This window comes from Streptopelia decaocto, assembly GCF_964273445.1.
Source record: "Streptopelia decaocto genome assembly, chromosome: 23".
In the NCBI taxonomy this organism is placed as follows: Eukaryota; Metazoa; Chordata; class Aves; order Columbiformes; family Columbidae; genus Streptopelia; species Streptopelia decaocto.
Window position 1 is genome coordinate 1,864,307 of NC_138678.1, and position 19,061 is coordinate 1,883,367.

Here is a 19,061-nt window from a genome sequence, read left to right on the forward strand (position 1 = left end):
GGGGAGAATTTACTGGGATGTGTGAGTGGGAGAACAAGGTCTGGCCGAGAAGCACAGGAGATGAATAAACCCTTTGGGGCGCTGAGGCTCTAGGAAAGGGTTTAATTTCCAGAGCAAACAAGTCATTTAATTGTGCAAATAACCCCGTTGTGAGCCCAGGGGAAGCATCTACTGGTCATGCAGACACAGCCCGACCCAAACCTCCCATCACAACAATCGGCCGGGCTCCTTTTCAACCCAACACCTACAGTTTGAGCCAATCCCCAAGATCTTCTCCTTGCGACACCCCGTCCGCGAACAGAGCGCTGCTGTGCCGTGGCATTTAGTAAAGACCAAAGAGCAGCAGAAACCCCGTGTTTACTTTCCAAACCAGGTGTTTATTTTATAACGGTGTCATAGCTCAATATGGATATTTTCTTCTTTTTTCCAACCCGCTGTATTTTGTGAGCTTTAAGCAAACAGGAGCGGGTTAGTCAGCCAGCTAATTAATTGGTTGGTGGTGTTTTCATTAAGGGAATTAAAAGTGCTGGGTAGGGGTGGGTTAGTTCGATGTTCATGGCCAGAAACAGCTCAACCCCAGAGCAACTCGGACGCTGCCTCGTTGTCCTAATTACCCTCCAGCCCAAACGGCCTCGGCCGGAGATGGGAAAACACCAGCCACGAAAATATACACAGGGAACCAGCCACAAATCTTCTCTTTCCTAAATATATATATATATTTGTATATATGTTTATGTCTAAGTGGGGTAAGAGAATAAAACTTTGATATTATTTACATCCGCTTCTCTTCTAGGAAGGGTTGGGAGGATTTTTTTGTTTGTTTGTTCTTTAATTATTCTTTATTAATGGGATTTTAGGCATGGTGCAGCCCATGAAATGCCTCTTCTGCACACGCAGCAGAAAAACGATGTTGTGGTGCTCTGGTGGAGATGGGATGGGGATAAGATGATGGGATGGGGATAAGATGGGATGGGATGGAGATGGATGGGATGGGATGGAGATGGATGGGATGGGGATGAATGGGATGGGATGGGGATGAATGGGATGGGGATGAATGGGATGGGGATGAATGGGATGGGGATGGATGGGATGGAGATGAATGGGATGGGATGGGGATAAGATGGGATGGGGACAGGATGGGATGGGGATGAGACAGGATGGAGATGGATGGGATGAAGATGAATGGGATGGGATATGGATAAGATGAGATGGGATGGAGATAGAGATGGAAGAGGATGGAATGGGATGGAGATGGATGGGATGGGGGAAAAGATGAGATGGGATGCGATGGAAGAGGATGGGGTGGGATGGGGATGGATGGGATGGGATAGAGATGGATGGGATGGGGATGAGATGGGATGGGAATGAGATGGGATGGAGATGGATGGGATGGAGATGGGTGGGATGGGGATAAGATAGGATGGGATGGGGATAGGATGTCTGGGCATGGGACCCAGCTGTCAGTGACAACCACACGACTTCACCACCATGTTGCGGTGTTTCTTGAGGATGACGTTGTTGTTGCTGTCGTAGTAGAGGACGGAGGTGGCGCTGAGCTTGGTGGGGGCACAGCACGCCTTGGGCACGGCCTCGGGCTTCATCAGGTGGACCTGGGGGAGGACGGAGCCCGTCAGCACCACTCCAAGCAGAATAAAAAGCATTAAAATAGCTTGTAACTGCAAAAAACACCCCGAGTGAATGGGGAGATTATTTCCAGCTTTTTGCAAAAATATTTATTCAGAGCTCCGGGCAGTCCCGGCTGCAGTTTATGTTGGATCAGGCCGGGCAGCCCCTTCGTTAATTCGGGATCTCGGGGCCATTTGCTCACTATAAATAGGCAAATGGCTAAGAAAATAATTAAAATAAACCAAACCAGGGCATTGTGGGGCTCACCCCAGCATGAGGTGCTGGGTGCTGTTGCAATAGAGATTCTCCTTCAGTGCTCAGCACCGCTGCAAATGTAACATATTGCACTAAAGCCTTCAGCACACAACACCTCTCTGAACCCGCATCTGCTTTGGCTCATTCATCCCCGCTCAGGACACCCGTTAGCCCAGTAATTTGCCTGAACTGGGAGGCTGCCGGACACACGCAGCCCTCGCTGGCTTTAGCAACATATGCGATTCATTTATTATAGGGCAGCCCAGCTCTCCCAGTTCGGAAGTCGGGTGTTTTCACTCGCAAACCCTGCTATTTGCAGCACAGCGCGGCGCTGGCACGAATCCTCGGCCGCGCTGGCCCCGGCGCTTCCCAGAAGGGCCGGATCTGGGCGCCAGGTGATTCACATCCTGCCCAAAGGGCTCCGTTTGGGGAGGAATTTGGGGTTTGGGGTGATGGGTGGGTGTAGGGGATATGGGGACCCCTCCCAGGATCGTGCCCAAGCCCGGATGGGGCCACTGGCAGCTTTGTTAATGCAAAAACTAAACCCCGCCAGGAGCCACCTTCAAAGGCTCGGCCAAGGACTCGGCGCTCCCTGTAATTAAGAGTGAACACCGGAGCCGGTGTGACGGTGCCATTGGGAAATCAGACACTCACAGGGCAGGAAATTCCAGAAAATAAAGCGTTGGCCGGGATAGAGGGGTGGGTTTGGGAAAAAAAAAACCCAACAACGGGGCATTAAAGCTTTTCCTGCTTGGAATACGCTGAGCTGAACATTCGGGCGCTGGAGCCGCATCATGGGGCCTCTGGTGAAATGCTCATGCGAGGAGGATGCACAGGAGACACGGGGCCGTTCCCCAACAGATGTGCGAGCACACATCCAGATGTGCACACACCCACCCAGATACACGAGCACCCACCCAGATATGTGAGCACCCACCCAGATGCGTGAGCACCCACCCAGATGCATGAGCACCCACCCAGATGCATGAGCACCCACCAGATGTGCACGCACCCACCCAGATGCTCAAACACACACCCAGATGTGCATGCTCACATCCAGTTGTGAACGCACCCATCCAGATGTGCACACACCCACCAACGCTCTATTGGGAGCTGGAACTAAACTGCACCCTCCGACCTAATTGCTCTCAATCCAGCTCCAAATCCCGATTTCCATGGGGACCCAACGGCTCCCCCGGCACCCCCGGTGTCCCCCCAAACTGTCACCGCGGGTGGCACCGACCAGGGACTGCAGGATGGCGTGGTTGGTGGCGTTCATGCAGGAGTCCAATGGAAAGGCGCACTCCCCCTCACAATAATAGGCGGAATAGCCCTGCGGGGCGATCACCCAATCCTGCAGAGAAAAAAAAAGCAACATTAAAAAAATACAAGGATTTACACTGGTTACACTGTGGGTTTTGCCCTTTCTGTGCCACCTCATTCATCCCCACCTGCAAAAACAACCCAAGCGGCTCCTCCCGGGGCAGCTGCGCCAGCAGCAAAGGTTTATTTTGACTTTGTTTTTAGCCCGAGCTGTGAGTTTTTCAGGGTCACCGGTAGGTTTGGGGTTGTGGCGGTTCATATGTGCCTTCCCCGCCGCTCACGCCGCTGCAGCTCGCTGCATGGGCAGAACATGGGCTGGGATGGGGGGGGATGATTTTGGGGGGTTTTGGGGTTTTTTTTTGCATTTACTTCTCCCTGCAGACAAGTACCAGCCAGCCGAGGTCCTGGAAGCTGACGTAGAGCTCGTGGCGCCGGCAAACCTGCCGCCCGTCCGCGGCGTGGACGTCGTCTGTGGGACAAGGGGACAGGCGGCATCACCCCGCGGTGCCACATCCCGCGTCCCAACCCCAGCATCCCATAGTCCCCCCATCAACATCCCACTGCCCCACGTCCCACCTCCAACATCCCACGTCCCACCCCCTGTGCAGCATCGTCCCCGCTCAGGGTGGGATGGAACAGCCCGTGTCATCGGGGTTAGTCCAGAAAAATTAAAGTAGAGGAGCCTCATCTCCATCCTCATCTCCACCTCCATGCTCATCTCCACCTCCATGCTCATCTCCACCTCCATGCTCATCTCCACCTCCATCCTCATCTCCACCTCCATCCTCATGTCCATCCGCATCTCCATCTCCATCCTCATCTCCATCCTGATGTCCATCCGCATCTCCATCTCTATCCTCATCTCCACTTCCATCCTCATCTCCACCTCCATCCTCATCTCCATCCTCATGTCCATCCGCATCTCCATCTCCATCCTCATCTCCACTTCCATCCTCATCCTCATCTTCATCTTCATTCCCATCCCCATCCTCACCATCTCCATCCTCTGTACTTGTACAAAGGGAAAAGCAGCTTCCAACCAGCCAGAAATTTATTGCCCTCTTCCCAATTCCAGAGCAATGATGCGAAAAGTCCAAATATTCAGGTATATCCAAAACCCCACCGTCCCCCCGAGAGTACCCACCCTGGGCTCCCTGCACCACAAACAACCCCATCCTAAAATCCCAGAGCTCTTTGCTCCCCATTTCTGGGCCAAAATTGGGATTCCTTGCAAGACAAGCTACGAACAAACTGTCCTTGATCTCACCAAAAATTCCCGGCAGCTTGTTTGGATGCGGGAGGTCGTTCGTCTTCTTGGGCTGCCGCCTCCTGGGGGGTTTGGCCGCCCGGGTGACACGTGCGGGGCCGGGACTGGCCCGGAAAAATGTCACCATGAAGGGCTGTTTGGAGCGGGGACCCCGGCGCCCCAGCAGCCCCGCAGAACCCGGGTCCACGCTGTGCCCTGCAAGGATGAGACCACGCACAGGGCTGCTCTCAGAATGAATGCATTTGGTTAAAGCAAGGAGGAAACAACACAGGAAATCACACACAGAATCACAGAATCAACTGGGTTGGAAAAGACCTCAGAGATCATCCAGTCCAACCCTTGGTCCAACTCCAGTCCGTTTACTAGATCATGGCACTAAGTGCCACGTCCAGTCTCCGTTTAAAACCCTCCAGGGCCGGTGAGTCCAGCACCTCCCTGGGCAGCCATTCCAATCCTGACCACTCTCTCTGCACAGAATTGCTTTCTAATCTCCAGCCTCAATTTCCCCTGGCAGAGTTGAAGCCCATGGCCCCTTGTCCTATTGCTGATGCCTGGGAGAAGAGCCCAATCCCCACCTGGCTGGAACTGCCCTTCAGGTAGTTCTAGAGAGTGCTGAGCTCAGCTCTGAGCCTCCTCTTCTCCAGACTGAACAAGCCCAGCTCCCTCAGCCTCTCCCCATAGGGCTTGTGTTCAAGTCCCTTCCCCAGTCTTGTTGCTCTTCTCTGGACCCGCTCCAGCACTTCAATCTCTTTCCTGAGCTGAGGGGCCCAGAGCTGAATTTGCAGTGGAGAGCTGGAGTTTGGGTGTCCCGAGCGGCTGGACCCTCGTGGTCATGCAGAGCAACTTGGGGAAAAACTGAGTGACCCCAAGCAACTGATTTTCCCCTTGGGTGCAAAGCTCAAGGTGCTGGGAGGGGGGTGGATGGGGCACAAACAGCTGCTAATTCCCCCCCATGGGTTGAAGATGCTCCTCGTGCCCCTCAGCATTGTGTCTTTGTACCTGCAAAAGGCACCTTTGGAGTGGATTTGATCCCGCGGTGAGAAGAGGGTTAATCCTCTGGAACACACACTCACACACACAAGGATCCCTCCAGGTAAGGAGTTCATTAAGTGCTAATGAGGTTATTACATCCCACACCAGGAACCTCGTTAGCATTAATGCCTTTGGGAGGCTGCACCATCAGGGCTTGTCTACGAACCCAGAGCTCTGTGGTTCCCCATTGCAGCTGGAAATTTAAAACTGCAGCAAGATGAACCCTCCTCACCTCCCATTGTGGCACCAACAGGGAACAAGAGGGCTCCGATTCCCGGGGGTTTGGCCCCAAACGCTGCAGGGGGTTAAGCGGGCTCACCGTCATCTGTCTCCACGTAGAGCCGCAGCCCCAGGTTGTATTTCCGATCCACTAACCAGTGGTTACTGGCGGCCGTGACGTCGAACACCAGCCAGCCCTCGGTCCCGGCACGCAGGTCCTGGACGTCCAGCAGGAACAGGTCGGATTCCCTGTGGAGACAGGGAAAAGGAGCAGGTGAGTAACAGCACCTGAAGGGCACCAGCTCATGGAAATGACTCCTCAGTGCCTGTGTCCGTGCAGGTCCTGGGTCGATGGTGGCTCCCGGTGCCTCCGGCTGTGCCGCACGTGGTGGTGGCACCGGGAAAAGCATCGGCCCAGCCCTGGCACTGCCCGGTGGGAAAGCGTGGGAGCAGCTGCTGCTCGCCGTGTTTGGGTGGTGATGGGAAGGGAAAGGGCTGGGGCTTGTGGGGGCCTCCTCGCCATTCCCTTCCTCCTCACCATTCCCATCCTCGCCATTCCCTTCCTCCTCACCATTCCCATCCTCACCATTCCCTTCCTCCTCACCATTCCCATCCTCACCATCTTCCTTCCCATTCCCACCATTTTTATTTCCATCCCCACCCTCATCCTCATCATCTCCATCCTCGTCTCCTTCCCCATCCTCGCCATCTTAATTTCCATCCCTACCATCTCCATCCTCACCATCTTCATTCCCATTCCCACCATCTTCATTTCCATCCTCATCCTCACCATCTCCATCCCAGTCCCCACCACCTTAATCTCCAGCCCCACCACCTCCATCCTCACCATCCTCATCCCCATCCCTGTCTCCATCCTAATTCCCGTCACCTGTTGGCGTGCTCGGCCGCGATCTCGTAGATGCTGACGTGGAGGGTGTTGTTGGCGTGGCGGGTGACGCCCCGTGCCTTGTAGATGCGAAACTCAGCGGCCGTCACTGACTCGCCCATGGGCACCTGGGTCAGGTCGAATCTGAACTCCTTCCAGTACGGCTTCGGGGAGAAGATGTCCCGGTCCTGCTCGACTGCGGAGAAAAGGGCTCAGGGGGCTGTGCTGGGCTGCAGACACCCCAATTTGCCCCCATTTGGGGACAAACCCTGCTGAGCTCTTGGCTGCTGCTGCAAATTCCCATCTCTCCTCTCCTGAGAGTTTTAAAGCGCGTGTGCAAATCCTCCCTAATTTTGCACACCCTCCCTGACTTTATCTTGCTGTAAACCCACCGACCTCCCAAACCTCTTTCCTTTTTATTAATTTAAATTAAAACAATCAAATAAAAAGCATGAAGGCTCGGCTACGGCAGGAGCGCAAAGAAGCCGCCGCTTGTGCCGCGATTCAGGGGCTGAACCCCTTTTGCATTTCTCCAAAGGGTGAAAAACCCACCCAAAACCCCACAAGTTTGGGGGCCAGCAGAACCATCTGGAGCAGAAATTGGGGGTTTTTGCAAGCTTTTCTGGCAGCAGCTGCTCAGGGGACAAAGTCTGGACACCCCAGGGCCATTTTTGGGTGTCACGGGTCCCCTATGTGAAGCTTTGCGACCTCAACAAGACTGTGGGGAAATGTCAGGTCCCGGCTCTGTGAAAATAAACCTTCATTTTTTTAAATTAAGTCCATGAAGGAAAAAACAAACAGTCTTTACAGTAACGCAGCCCCACACGGTTTCTCTGATATATAATTATTTTCTTCAAATCGTTCCTTAAAAATATCCCAGGCTGCCATGCCTGAATATAATTAAAGCGATTAAAACTCGTCCCGCTTCAGGCACAAAAGCCACGTAACAAATCCAACCCTGGTGCTTTTAAAAATAACCCGAACAAATAAAACCAACCAAATAATTCAATAAATAAGAACACACGTTTTAAAAGCCATTTTTAGCTGATTCCAGCGGGCGGGGGGAACCAGTGTGAGTTTAATACACCATAAAGCTGATGCCCCTGTTTATATGGGAGGAGTGTCGCTCTGAGTCGAACGCTGAGATTTTAATGATGCGTACACCGATTGTTTTATTTTCTTCGTTTTTTCTTTTCTCTTCCTTATTTCTTTTTAAAACCCACATTCCCTGCGGCCACCGCTCACCACAAGGGATGTGCCCAAAAAAGCCCGTGGCCGGGCGGATGCGGAGAGCGGCAGCTGCAGGGGGAGGATGCTGAGGGAGCCGGATCCGGCCACATGGCCCTGGGGGGGACACACACACCGGCCCCCGACCCCCCCCGGGGGGCTCCCCAGCCCTTGGCTGCAATTTCATCTCATCCACTGACCCATCGCGGGTGGTTTAATGTTCCTGGGCCACTGAAGATGCTGCTGAGACCATCGATGCCTCAGGCAAAACCTTCAGATCCCCCAAAAATACAGCAGAAGGAAACCCCCTTTTATATCTTATTTCCTTTTCCCTTTTTCTTTATTTCCCCTTTCATTTTTTATCTTTTTTTTTTTTTTTCTTTTATTTTCTTTTATTTTTTCACTGACAAACCCCACCAGGATGTCCGGTGGTCGGTCCAGGGGACACCCATATACAGACTGCTGTCCCCACCGGCATGTCTTGTGGTCGGTCCAGGGGACACCCATATACAGGTTGCTGTCCCCACTGGGATGTCCTGTGGTCGGGCCAGGGGACACCCATATACAGACCGCTGTCCCCACTGGGATGTCCGGTGGTCGGTCCAGGGGACACCCATACACAGACTGCTGTCCCCTCAGGTATTTTGGGTCACCTGGGTATTTCACGGGTCACCCCTTTGCTCCCCGGCACCAGCCAAGACCCAACCAAATTAAATATCAGCTGAGAAACCACATCGATCATCACGGGCCGAGTGATGCGGCGGTACCACCCAGGTGGCTCCAGGGACAGGCAGGGGGGTTGTGACACAGCCAAGGGGGTCACAGGGACCCAGCGACACCAAAAAAGAGCCCCCGGGGTGATTTTCAGCCCCTGGAAAAGGGTGAAAACCTTTGCTAAAGGTGTGTTTTGTTACGGAATCGTCACATCCATCAGCTGCGGAGGTGACGGAGGAGACGGGGCTGGGTGAAGCCCGGGGATGAGAAATGCCCATGGTGACGGCAATTAGCCGTGCGCCTTGATGAACAAAACGAGCTGGACTTAATAGCAGCCTGCCGAGTATTTGGGCTGAGACACGAGGAGAAATCCCCGCTTTCTCCCCCATTTCGTGGAGCAGAACCAAGACTAAAGCATCTTCTGCGCTGACACGGGGTCGGTGCAGCAGAGGAGGGTGATGGGGAGGGTTTAATATCACCGCGTTTTCCGGCAAAGATTATAAAGCACCGCAAAATTACAAACCCTGCAGCGGGTGTTGCACCCCCAAAACCCCCAGCACTGTTTTTGCAGGCAGAAAAGTGGGTGCTGGGAGGTGATGGGCCCTCCCCGTCGCACCCGGGAACCCGCGATCGATTCGAGCGGGTTGACTCAGCCGCGCCGCCAACCCGCAATTATCTGTGGGCGGATTGTCCGGATTAAGATGAGACGCACTAAAAAAACCCCAAGCCAAGCTCTTCGCTCTCTTCGCCCCCCTCATTTGGCATTTACCGTCTTGCCCCCAGAAGCTGCTGTGTCTTTCCCCAAAGCCAAATGCTATGGCTGCACCCCGTGCTCCCACTACCCCCCCCAAAATCATTCAAAATGTGTTATATAGGTACATAAATGGCTGTGGGGCCATGCAAGCCCTGGCCCTGCTGTCTCCCCATCGCTGCGTGGTCCTGCTCCCTTCCCAGAGATGGGGGACGGGGCTGCTGGCCCTTCATCCTGCTCCCCAGGTTCTTTTTAGCTCCACTTTTTCATTTTTAACTTTCTCTGTTTCTATAAACTGCACATCAGTCGTAATTACCGGTCCTGGCTGCTCCCGATGGTCCCCATGATCATTTCAGACACTAAATTAAAAGGAAATGCCAGGATATTCAACCACATCAAGTGCTCTGCATCCTAAAATAGGTTTAAAGGAGGTGCAAGGAAGATGCTGTCCGTTGCTAGCAGGAAAAAATAAGCTCTGGAGGTTTTCTGAGGTGGGGAGAGATTTAACATTTATCCTGAATGTTGAGAAATGCCGCTGAGGCTCTGTTTGTCCCACAAGTGCAGAGGTGTCCTGCTCTGTCCCCCTCGGTGCTGCCCGGGACGCACACCCGGTAAAACCAGGATTTGCCAGCAAGGTGCCCAGACACGGGCAGAGTCACCGCACTGATCCACCCGCAACAGACACAGCAGAGTCCGGTGCTTCCCGGGCAGCGGCAGATGCCACAGAGGGAATCATAGAATCACAGATGGTTTGGGTTGAAGGGACCTTCAAATGTGCCCCAGTGCCCCCCCTGCCATGACAGGGACATCTTCACCAGCTCAGGGTGCTCAGAGCCCGTCCAGCCTGGCCTGGGATGTCTCCAGGGATGGTTCATCCACCACCTCTCTGGGTACCTGAGCCAGGCTCTCACCACCCTCAGGGGTGACAATTTCTCCTTCATGTCCAGCCTGATGGGAGGACGTGTGTGTTGTGCGAGGGGTGATCGCGGGGCTCGGGGACCCTGCAGCACGGCCGGGCTCCTCCTCACCTCCCGTTACAAACCTCTCTGCTCCGTGATTACACCCTGAGCATCACTGTGACTCAGCCCCGGCCAAGACGAAATCTCAAAACCCAGCCTTACCCCAGGCTTAAAAATACAACCCACCTGATTCCTTCAGTTAGTGCACAGAAATAGCACGGGGCAGGCTTATGGGAAGAGGTTTCTCTTCGTGCAAACAGGATGGGCTGGGCGGATCCAGCATCACCAAACTCAACCAATGTGCCCAGTGGCCACTCGTCACCCGGGGGGGCTCGCGGCCGGGCAGAGTGCTGTGCCCGCCCAACCCGGGTTGTGTTTGTGTGCCGGGGAGGTTTGTCCTTCCCCCTCCCAGCAGAGGGGTGTTGTTGGGAGCCGCGCTCCCGGCCGGCTCACACAGGGCTACGCCGGGTAGCCGCGAGCAAGGAGGTCCAAGTGCCCAATGGAGCACCGACTTACCCCATTTGCATGTCCCATCAGGGTAATTGCGCAGCAAATTACACATGCAAATGAAAGCTGGCCTTCTCCCACAAAACTTCATTTAATTAACATGAAGGGGCTGACGAAGCCACACAAATCAAAGCCATTCAAATTGAGGGCTGGAACTGTGTTCCCCAACTCTCCCGGCTGCTCCATGAAGGGGAGTGGCACCAGCACCCCCAAGCATCCCACCCTGGCTGACATCAAACCCAGCTGTTTTAAAGCACTTTTTGGTGCTTGTGTGGTTTTGAACTGCAACTGGGTGTCCCAGCATCGCCTCCTTTGGCCTTGGTTCCCCTGGGATGCTGAGCACCCACAGCCCCAAGGGCTCTAGATGGGAGCTGGGTGCTGGGTCCTTGCTCCCATCAGCATCACTGAGCCCAGGACACTGGCCACATCTGCGGCTCATGGCCCAGGATGCTGCTCTGTGCTCATTAACACCCACCTCCTCTGCACCTCACCCCCAGCCATTGCACCAATGCTCCCCCAAAATCCTTGGGCTTGACATGGACACTTGAACATCACTTAAAGCACCAAGCAGAAAGCAGGAAAAACATCTGTATCCGAACACCTAGTCTGCTTAACCTGCTGGGTTCAGGTCACTGCAGTGCCCGCCCTCATGGGGGGACCCCTTGCACCCCGAGTTCTTACTGATGCTGGCTGGAAACAGCTCTGCTTTCACTGCCACTCACACAACTGCCTGGAAAGAGGACGGTGGCTGGAGCCGGGCATTGCTCAGTAACCAGCTGGACGGGATTCCAGCAATAATTAGCAACCTTGAGGATTTTATTTTGAACCGTGATTCAGTGTCCCACCGCAGGTAATTCGGTCCACCCTGCTGCTGGCACGGGAGAGCTGCTGTCCCGCCTGCGCTCCCCGCTCGCTCTGCACCAGTTCACATCTGCCCACCGAAACGGGGACTGCGGGGTGGGTGACGCGTGTCTCTGGAGCAGGACGAGCCTGACTCGTCTCCCCGTGGCTTCCAGCCTCCCTCCGCTGCCTTATGATGGAGACAGCGTTTGGGGGAAGCAGCCCAGTTCGTTGGAACTTGGGGACGTGCTGACCAAGCTGTCCCACCGTGGTCCCAGCCCACCCTTGCTGCATGACTTTCCCTCTCTCCACCTCCGCTTCCCTAAGCAGAGCTGGGTTTTGTGCTGGCTGGGCCCAGCCTGCCAGGACCGACCCCAGCATCTCTCTCCCAGCACCCAGGGTACAGGCCCATGGCCACCACGTCCCTCACAGCCACTCTCCTGTTGCTATTAAGCTCAGCTCTGTGCAAAAGAGACTTTGCTGAGCAGGGACGCACTGAGAAAGCGCCCCAGGAGCGAGGGATGCTCGGGGCCGGCGGTACAACAGCTACAGACCCTGCCCGCAGCCAGGGACGGGGTTTGCTCTGCGGGGTTTGGGTCTGGCGGGGTTCGGCAGCCCGGGCTGGGTTGGCAGCGGGCTCCGTGCTGTGCCCAGCCCGGCAGTGCGGCCGCCGCAGCCCCGAGCGCCCCGGTCCGACTGTGCGCTGCTCCCCGGTGCCTCCCGGTGCCTCCCGGGCGCTGCGGGCGACGGCACCGAGTGCCCCGGGCCGCTGCGCTGCCCTGTGCGGGGCTCAACCACCGCGCCCGGTGCTCCCGAGACCGCCCGGTCCTGCCCCGGTTTGCTGCGGTGTCCCCGGTCCGGCCGTGCGATCCGGTCCCTCCGGTCCTGCCCAAGCCGTGTGGGTCCTGCCCGTTCATCCCGGTTCCCCCTCACCCCGGCTCCGGTCCCTCCGGTTCCCCCGGTCCTGCCAAAGCCGCCTATATCCCTCCCGCGCTCCTCCGTCTCCCCGGTGCCCGCGCAGGCTCCGGTCCTCCCGGTGCGCCCCGGTCCTCCCGGTGCCCCCGACGTCCTCCCGGTGCCCCCGCTGTCCCCGCCGCTGCTCTCACCCATGTTGACGAGGCTGACGACGGTGTCGGCGCGGCTAACGACGCTGCCGGGCGGGGGGCTCTGGGTGCTGAGCCCGGTGAGCACCGGTCGCGATACCGCCGCTTCATCCTCCTCCTCCTCCGCCTCCTCCTCCCCGGCCACGGCGTGGTACAGATCCAGCATGAAGAGCGGGGCGGCGGCGGCGGGGGCGCGGGCGGCGGGGGGGTTCCGCGGCCGGGGCCGCCCGGGCAGCCCCAGCACCGCCAGGATCTCCCGCTGCACGTCCCGCCGCTCCCCGCCGCTCAGCCGCCGCTGCAGGAACCCGGCGGTGTGGAGCCGGCGGCGGAGGACGCTGCCGCTGCCCAGCTGGCACAGCACGGCCACGGCCCAGAGCAGCGCCAGGGCCCCCAGCGGACCCCGGCCCGCCGCCCCCCCGCGCCCCGGCCCCATGGCACCGCCGCCCCCCCCGCACGGTGCGGTGCGGAACGGCCCCGGGCACCGGCACGGCCCCGGCCCGCCCCGGCGGGGCGAGGGAAAGGGACGGTCCCGCCGGCGGCACCGCCCCGGCCACGGCTCCGGGACGCCCCGGCCCTCCCCGTCCTGCGGCCCTCGGGGCGCGGGGAGCATCGCTGGGCATGTGAACCCACGGGCAGCCACCATGGGGATGCTCACCCTCGTGGCACCCGAACTTACGAACACACAAACCCACCAACACCCAAACACGCAAAAACCCAAACCCATGAACTCCCAATCCCACGGGCACCCGTCCCTAGGATGCTTGCCCTCATGGGCACCCACCTCTGCAGATGCTCACCCTTGTGGGCAATCAAACTCATGGACACCCACTCCCATTGACACTCACCCATGGGTACCCATCCTCATTGACACCCAAACCCATGGGCACTCACTCTTGTTGACGCCCAAACCCACATGCTCATGCTCATGCACACAGGTGCTCAGGAGCACCCAAAGCCGTGAACACCCAAACCCACAGGCACCCATCACCCCTGTGGGCACTCAAAACCAAGTGCATCCACCCCCTCACTGACACCCAAACCCATGGGCACCCAACATGTGCATCCAGCCTCACAGGCACCCACTTCGGCAGCACCCATGACCACAAACACTGACCTCACCGAGCACCCATCTCACCAACACCCAACCCCACCACGCACCTCACTGAGAAACACCCACTGCAACACGCACCCTCACCAACCAATGTCCTCACCTGTGGGCACCCGCACCACCAGGCACCCTCACCAGCACCCGTGCACCCATCTGAGCCTTTTCATTTTGGGACTGGTGGTTCCCTGCTCCATTCTGCAGGGAAACCTGGGTGCAGACACTTCATGGTCGGCACATCCATCACCTCCCCGCACGGGATAAATGGCTCCATCTCTCGTATTTAAAAAGCTAAGACTGTAGAATAAAGTAGGAGGCAAGATTGTTTATTACCGCAAGCAATTTTAACACAAAAATGTGTCTGGTTTTTAAACAATTCATTGGTAGAGCTTCAGTTTTGCCTCAATTTAAACCAATTGAGAGAATCACACAGCAACACGGTCAGAGCCGGAGAGGAACAATGTTTAATAAATAGAGGAGCTCTGGAGAGCTCAATCCCCCAGCCCGTCTCCTGGTCACTTGGTCAGTTGGGTTTTATTACAAAGAAAAAGTAGCGTACAAAAGCGAGACAGGACTCGTAGCAAGTGTGCTGGTGAGACTCATTTCAAGGACAAGCGACTGTGCGTGTAAGTCCAGATTTCTCCTCGGAGCAGAGGTCACATCAATCTCAGCCTGGTTGGAAGTGGAATGACCAGTTAAATAATAAATAGGAAAAAGAAATGTGCAGATAAATAGCAAATTTTGTAAGGAACATCTTGGGTCGGTCTCTTAGGCCATGGATGCAGGAGAATCCTTTGATCTGTAGGACCCGCCACCGCTAAGGGATGTATCCGAGTGATCCCATCTCACCAGCGTGAACCCCCTCCCCAAACCCAGCACCGGCTCTTTGTTCGTTAAAAACTAAGTGCTCGGGACAGTATTTTCGAGACAGCAATTGTCGTGAGCTTTGCTGTAGTGTGTGCAAATCTTTTATTCAGTCAAACTCCGCTTTCTTCAGGTAAAACCACATCGCTTTATAAAAATGGAAACATCGAGCCCCAAGTCCCCTCACCTCACGTCCCTCTGGTTGAGGTATCTGTGATGTACAAAAAGAGAGTTCCTTGAACACTGCAGGATTCAGGTCTTGCTTTTTAAATATAATTTACCTTGCTGAGACAGCAAGTTCAGTTTATAAAGATGCATTTAGGAAACAATCCTAAAAGATAAAGCAGGTTCGCACCCTGCACCGCGCAGAAATCCTATTTATATTGTAGTTTTTCTTTACACTTTCACATCTTGACCTTTTTTGCTTCCTTTTTTTTTTTCTTTTTCCTTTTTTTCAACTTTTTTTTTTAATATATTTTATTACTTTTCTCCCCCATTTCAGTTTTCCAGGCCCCTCTCTCAACAGGGGGCACCGAGAGGCAATTTTTATCTACATAAATATTCACATGAAAATAGTAACTTACAAATAAAAAAGAACCAACAAAAAGAAACCCAAATAAGGCAGCTTCATAACACAACTTTCTTTTACACTTTTAACAATATAGTTTCTCCCATTTAGAATAAATATACATCCAATGTACGTAGCAGGGTTTAAAAACTGGACACAGGTTGGGGGGTTTTCTCGCTTTGGGGAGGGCGGTGGGTACAGTATTATCTCTTGGGGCCTGGCGTTTTTGGGGTGGCAGTGGTGGTTTTCTTGGACATGGTGGGGATCTTGGAGGGCTTGGCCATGCCCCGGCGCGAGCCGCCCTGCCCGCCGGCCGCGCTGCTCTCCGAGGTGTCGGAACACGCCGACTGCGTCTCCAGGAGGTCGAAGTCGGAGGCGTCGCTGCCCCTGCGGCTGCTGGCCCGGCTGCCCGCGCGGCTCCCGGCGCGGCTGGTGGGACGACTGGCGGTTTTCTTGGGGTCTGCGAGAAGAGCCCAGGTGAGTGGATGGGGGAGGATGGAGGTTTCTTTCCCAGCCCCAAACCCACCAGCACCCCAGTAAGTCATAGTATCATTCGGTTGGAGGAGACACTCAAGATCGTCAAGTCAAACCATAACCCACCCCGGCACTACCGTACATCCCTGAGAACATCATCGAGTCCAGCCATCAAACCAACCCCAGCACTGCCCCCTGTCCTGAGAACCACATCTCCATCTGTCCAACCCTCCAGGGATGGTGACTCCAGCACTGCCCTGGGCAGCCTGTTCCAACACCCCACAGCCCTTTTGGAGAATAAATCAGCCCAAATTTCCAATTTCCAGTCTCCATTTGTGATGCTGAGGGTGCTGAGACCCTGGCCCAGGTTGCCCAGGGAGGTTGTGGATGCCCCATCCATGAAAATACCCAACATCATGTTGGATGGGGCTCTGAGCAACCTGAGCTGGGTGAAGGTGTCATGTCCCTGCTAATTGGGGTTGGAATGGATGAGCTTGGAAGGCCCCTTCAACCCAAACTGTTCCATAATCATAGAATTATAGAATCATTTTGGTTGGAAAAGCCCCTCAAGATCGAGTCCAACCATTAAACCAACCCCAGCACTGCCCCATGTCCTGAGAACCTCATGTCCGTCTGTCCAGCCCTCCAGGGATGGTGACTCCAGCACTGCCCTGGGCAGCCTGTTCCAATGCCCCACAGCCCTTTGGGGAAGAAATTGTTCCTAAATCCAACCTCAACCTCCCCTGGTGCAACTTGAGGCCGTTTCCTCTGCTCCTGGCGCTTGTTCCTGGGGAGCAGAGCCCGACCCCCCCTGGCTCCAAGCTCCTTTCAGGCAGTTCAGAGATCAGAAGGTCTCCCCTCAGCTCCTGTTCTCCAGCTGAACCCCCCAGGTCCCTCAGCCGCTCCATCACACTTGTGCTCCAGCCCCTGCACAGAACACCTTAAGCTGGAAGAACCCATAAGTCCTCACGCTGTGAAACCAGGACACAAGTGGGGCACCGAGTCCCCAGCTCGCTGGGGGCTCCCTAAATATTTGATATATTCTCCTCCAATTTGAGCAACCAAGTAGGAAGAGCAGCAGCAGGAGTTTTCTTTGTGCCTAACTCACCTGCCCGACCGGTTTTGGCACCTGTAGAGACCGGTGAGGAGCTGTTACTGGTGTCCCCAGCCAGGGAGGTCCGGCTGGAGTGGAAGGTGGGTCGCTTCAGCTTGCTGCCCGCCGAGGGGGTCACCTTGGGAGGAAGGACACAGAGCATCGTTCAGGGGCCGCCTGAGCCGCCAAGGGGCCCAGAGCACGTCCGACATCAGCAACCTCAGCAGAAAGACTTTGACATTGAAGAAACGCTCATCTTAACGGTCAAGGAGAACACGAGCTGCTGTTTCAGCAGCGGTTAATAAAATCAAAAGGAAAAAAAGCCCCAAAAATTTGGAAGGCGGTGGCAGCTTGTGCGCTGCAGGCTGATGCGCAGCTATATGCTGGAAAAAGGAATAAAAGCAAAGCTGCTATCCATTTGGAGATGACAGCATCATCTGGGCTCAAAAGCTCTTCAAAGAGAGAGTGGTATCTTGCAAAAATAGGTATTTTAGCACCTGAGCAGCTCAGGACCGCTTTGGAAGGGCAAATACAACGCAGCGGCTTGAGAAGCGTGTCCCGTTGTCCAGAGACACCGGCTCGGCCGAGTCGGAGGGACGTCAGCGGGCAGGTCCATGCACCCACCACCAAATTTGAGCATCAGTGGGATGCAAAACACAGCGAATCTGCTTGGGTTGCATCCTGAAATTGTGCTTTCCCCGACCTTTAAGATGGCGCAAAGGCAGATGGAAAAGCAGCTCAAGGGGCAGTTTGGGTCCCGCCGCTGCGGAATAAAGCGAAGGGGAAGGTGCTGGGCAGGGTGAGGGCACCCGGAGCAGCTGGGAAGGGCAGCTCCAGTTTCTATAACCCCAGAAAGCTCCGGGTTTGGGGCAGAAAAGCGACTGCCCGTTGTGTCCCCTGTCCCGGCATCGCTGCAGGGACGGCTCCATCCCAGCTGCATCCCTGGATAAACGTACATTAACAGCAGATGACTTCCCAATGAGCTTTAAAGGAAGAGCTGGAGAGGTTTCCCTCTATCCCCTGTGATTTTTGGGAAACTTAGAAACCTTGAAACGTCATGAAACTGGAGCTGCAATGGGGCAGAGGGGCAGCCGAGCGGCGGGCTCGGCTCCGGGGGAATTAAGATCCATTAACACGTGATTGCGAAGGTACCATTTGCATCATCAGAGATTTCGATTCTCGTCCTCGATCCTATTTTATAAACATGTTAACAGCAGCAAGCAGGCAATTTAGGGCAGTCGGGGAAGTGCTCCTGGCCTTCTCATGATTAAAAACCATTCTCTTTTCTGCGTGAGCACCGCCGAGCGAGCCGCGGTTCTCGCGCCAGCACCGCCAACCACCGACATCCCCCGGGAGCTTCTCATCACCCATCCGCAAGGTCAGAAAAGTCCGCGAGGAGGCTGAAACTTCAGGGGAATCAAAATCTCAGCCCGAATTCACCCTCCTGGGAGCATCAAGCCGGTGGCAGCGCTGGACACACCAGACGTGCTTCGACACGGTGATGAACACAAGCGCTTCATCGAAATGAAGGCGACGTGGTTACTGTGCATGCGCTGTAGCTGGTTTTCAAGTCTCAACTCGGCTGCTGGATTTCAATTCTAAAAGGCCAAACGTGGCTGCTTTTCAATGCTTAAAAGCTGCCCAAGTTGAAAGAGGATAAACATCGCTCTTTTGGTTTGCGAGTGAATTGCAAGGGAATTGCAAACCACTGTACTTTATATATATATATATTTTTTTTGGCGTTTTAATCCGAGTTCGAAACCCATGAAAAACGCTAACAGTCCGAGCGTTAGCGGTGCTACCAAGCGCTGCTCTATCACAAGAAAAGCGTTAAAACCAGGCAAAAAGGAGGATTTGTCGGTGCGAGCGGCGCTGCGGCCGCGGGCAGGTCCTGGGGCTGCCGGCCCATACTCTACCTCGGCGCTCGGGAGCTGGAAGTCGGAATAATCGAATCCCCTCAGGGGGGTGCCCGCTTTACTGTTTATCAACCAGGGTTTGTCATAACATCGGGAGAAGTGATGTGGAGTCTGCGAAATGGAAAATCCAAGGAGGGGAGGGGGGGGAGATGGAAGTGAGTGAAATAAAACCAAAAGAAACGGAAAAGTATCTGGAATGAGGGGGGAAAACAGCACTAAAATGGAACGAGAAGCAAACGGGAAATATATAAATTAAAATAAATGGGAAAAAAAAACCAAATATGATGAAATAAAACATGCATGCAGTAGGGAAGGAGAGATGATAGGCGATG

At 55.1% G+C, this 19,061-nt stretch overlaps 2 protein-coding genes across 8 annotated transcripts in view; both read right to left on the minus strand.

Annotated features, from left to right (window-relative positions):
* Window positions 1-1,434: 1,434 nt before the first annotated feature.
* On the minus strand, window positions 1,435-13,216 carry LOC309449333 (bone morphogenetic protein 8B-like). The gene is made up of 7 exons (XM_082071378.1): window positions 12,713-13,216; window positions 6,612-6,804; window positions 5,823-5,971; window positions 4,472-4,666; window positions 3,594-3,673; window positions 3,125-3,235; window positions 1,435-1,610 (listed from the first exon to the last, which is right to left on the minus strand). The coding sequence occupies exons 1-7, from the start codon at window positions 13,140-13,142 to the stop codon at window positions 1,461-1,463; spliced, it is 1,308 nt and encodes a 435-aa protein (XP_081927504.1). The 5' UTR covers window positions 13,143-13,216; the 3' UTR covers window positions 1,435-1,460.
* A 920-nt stretch (window positions 13,217-14,136) lies between these two features.
* MACF1 (microtubule actin crosslinking factor 1) overlaps window positions 14,137-19,061 on the minus strand; it is a 130,598-nt gene continuing 125,673 nt past the window's right edge. For 5 of the 7 annotated variants that reach the window (XM_082071590.1, XM_082071586.1, XM_082071585.1 and 2 more), the window contains 3 exons: window positions 18,730-18,840; window positions 16,829-16,952; window positions 14,137-15,706 (listed from right to left, as the gene is read on the minus strand). In XM_082071590.1, coding sequence (XP_081927716.1) covers window positions 15,450-15,706; window positions 16,829-16,952; window positions 18,730-18,840 — 492 coding nt within the window. In that variant the 3' untranslated portion in view covers window positions 14,137-15,449. The remainder of the gene's footprint in view (window positions 15,707-16,828; window positions 16,953-18,729; window positions 18,841-19,061) is intronic. The other 2 variants (XM_082071589.1, XM_082071588.1) reach the window with 1 other exon arrangement.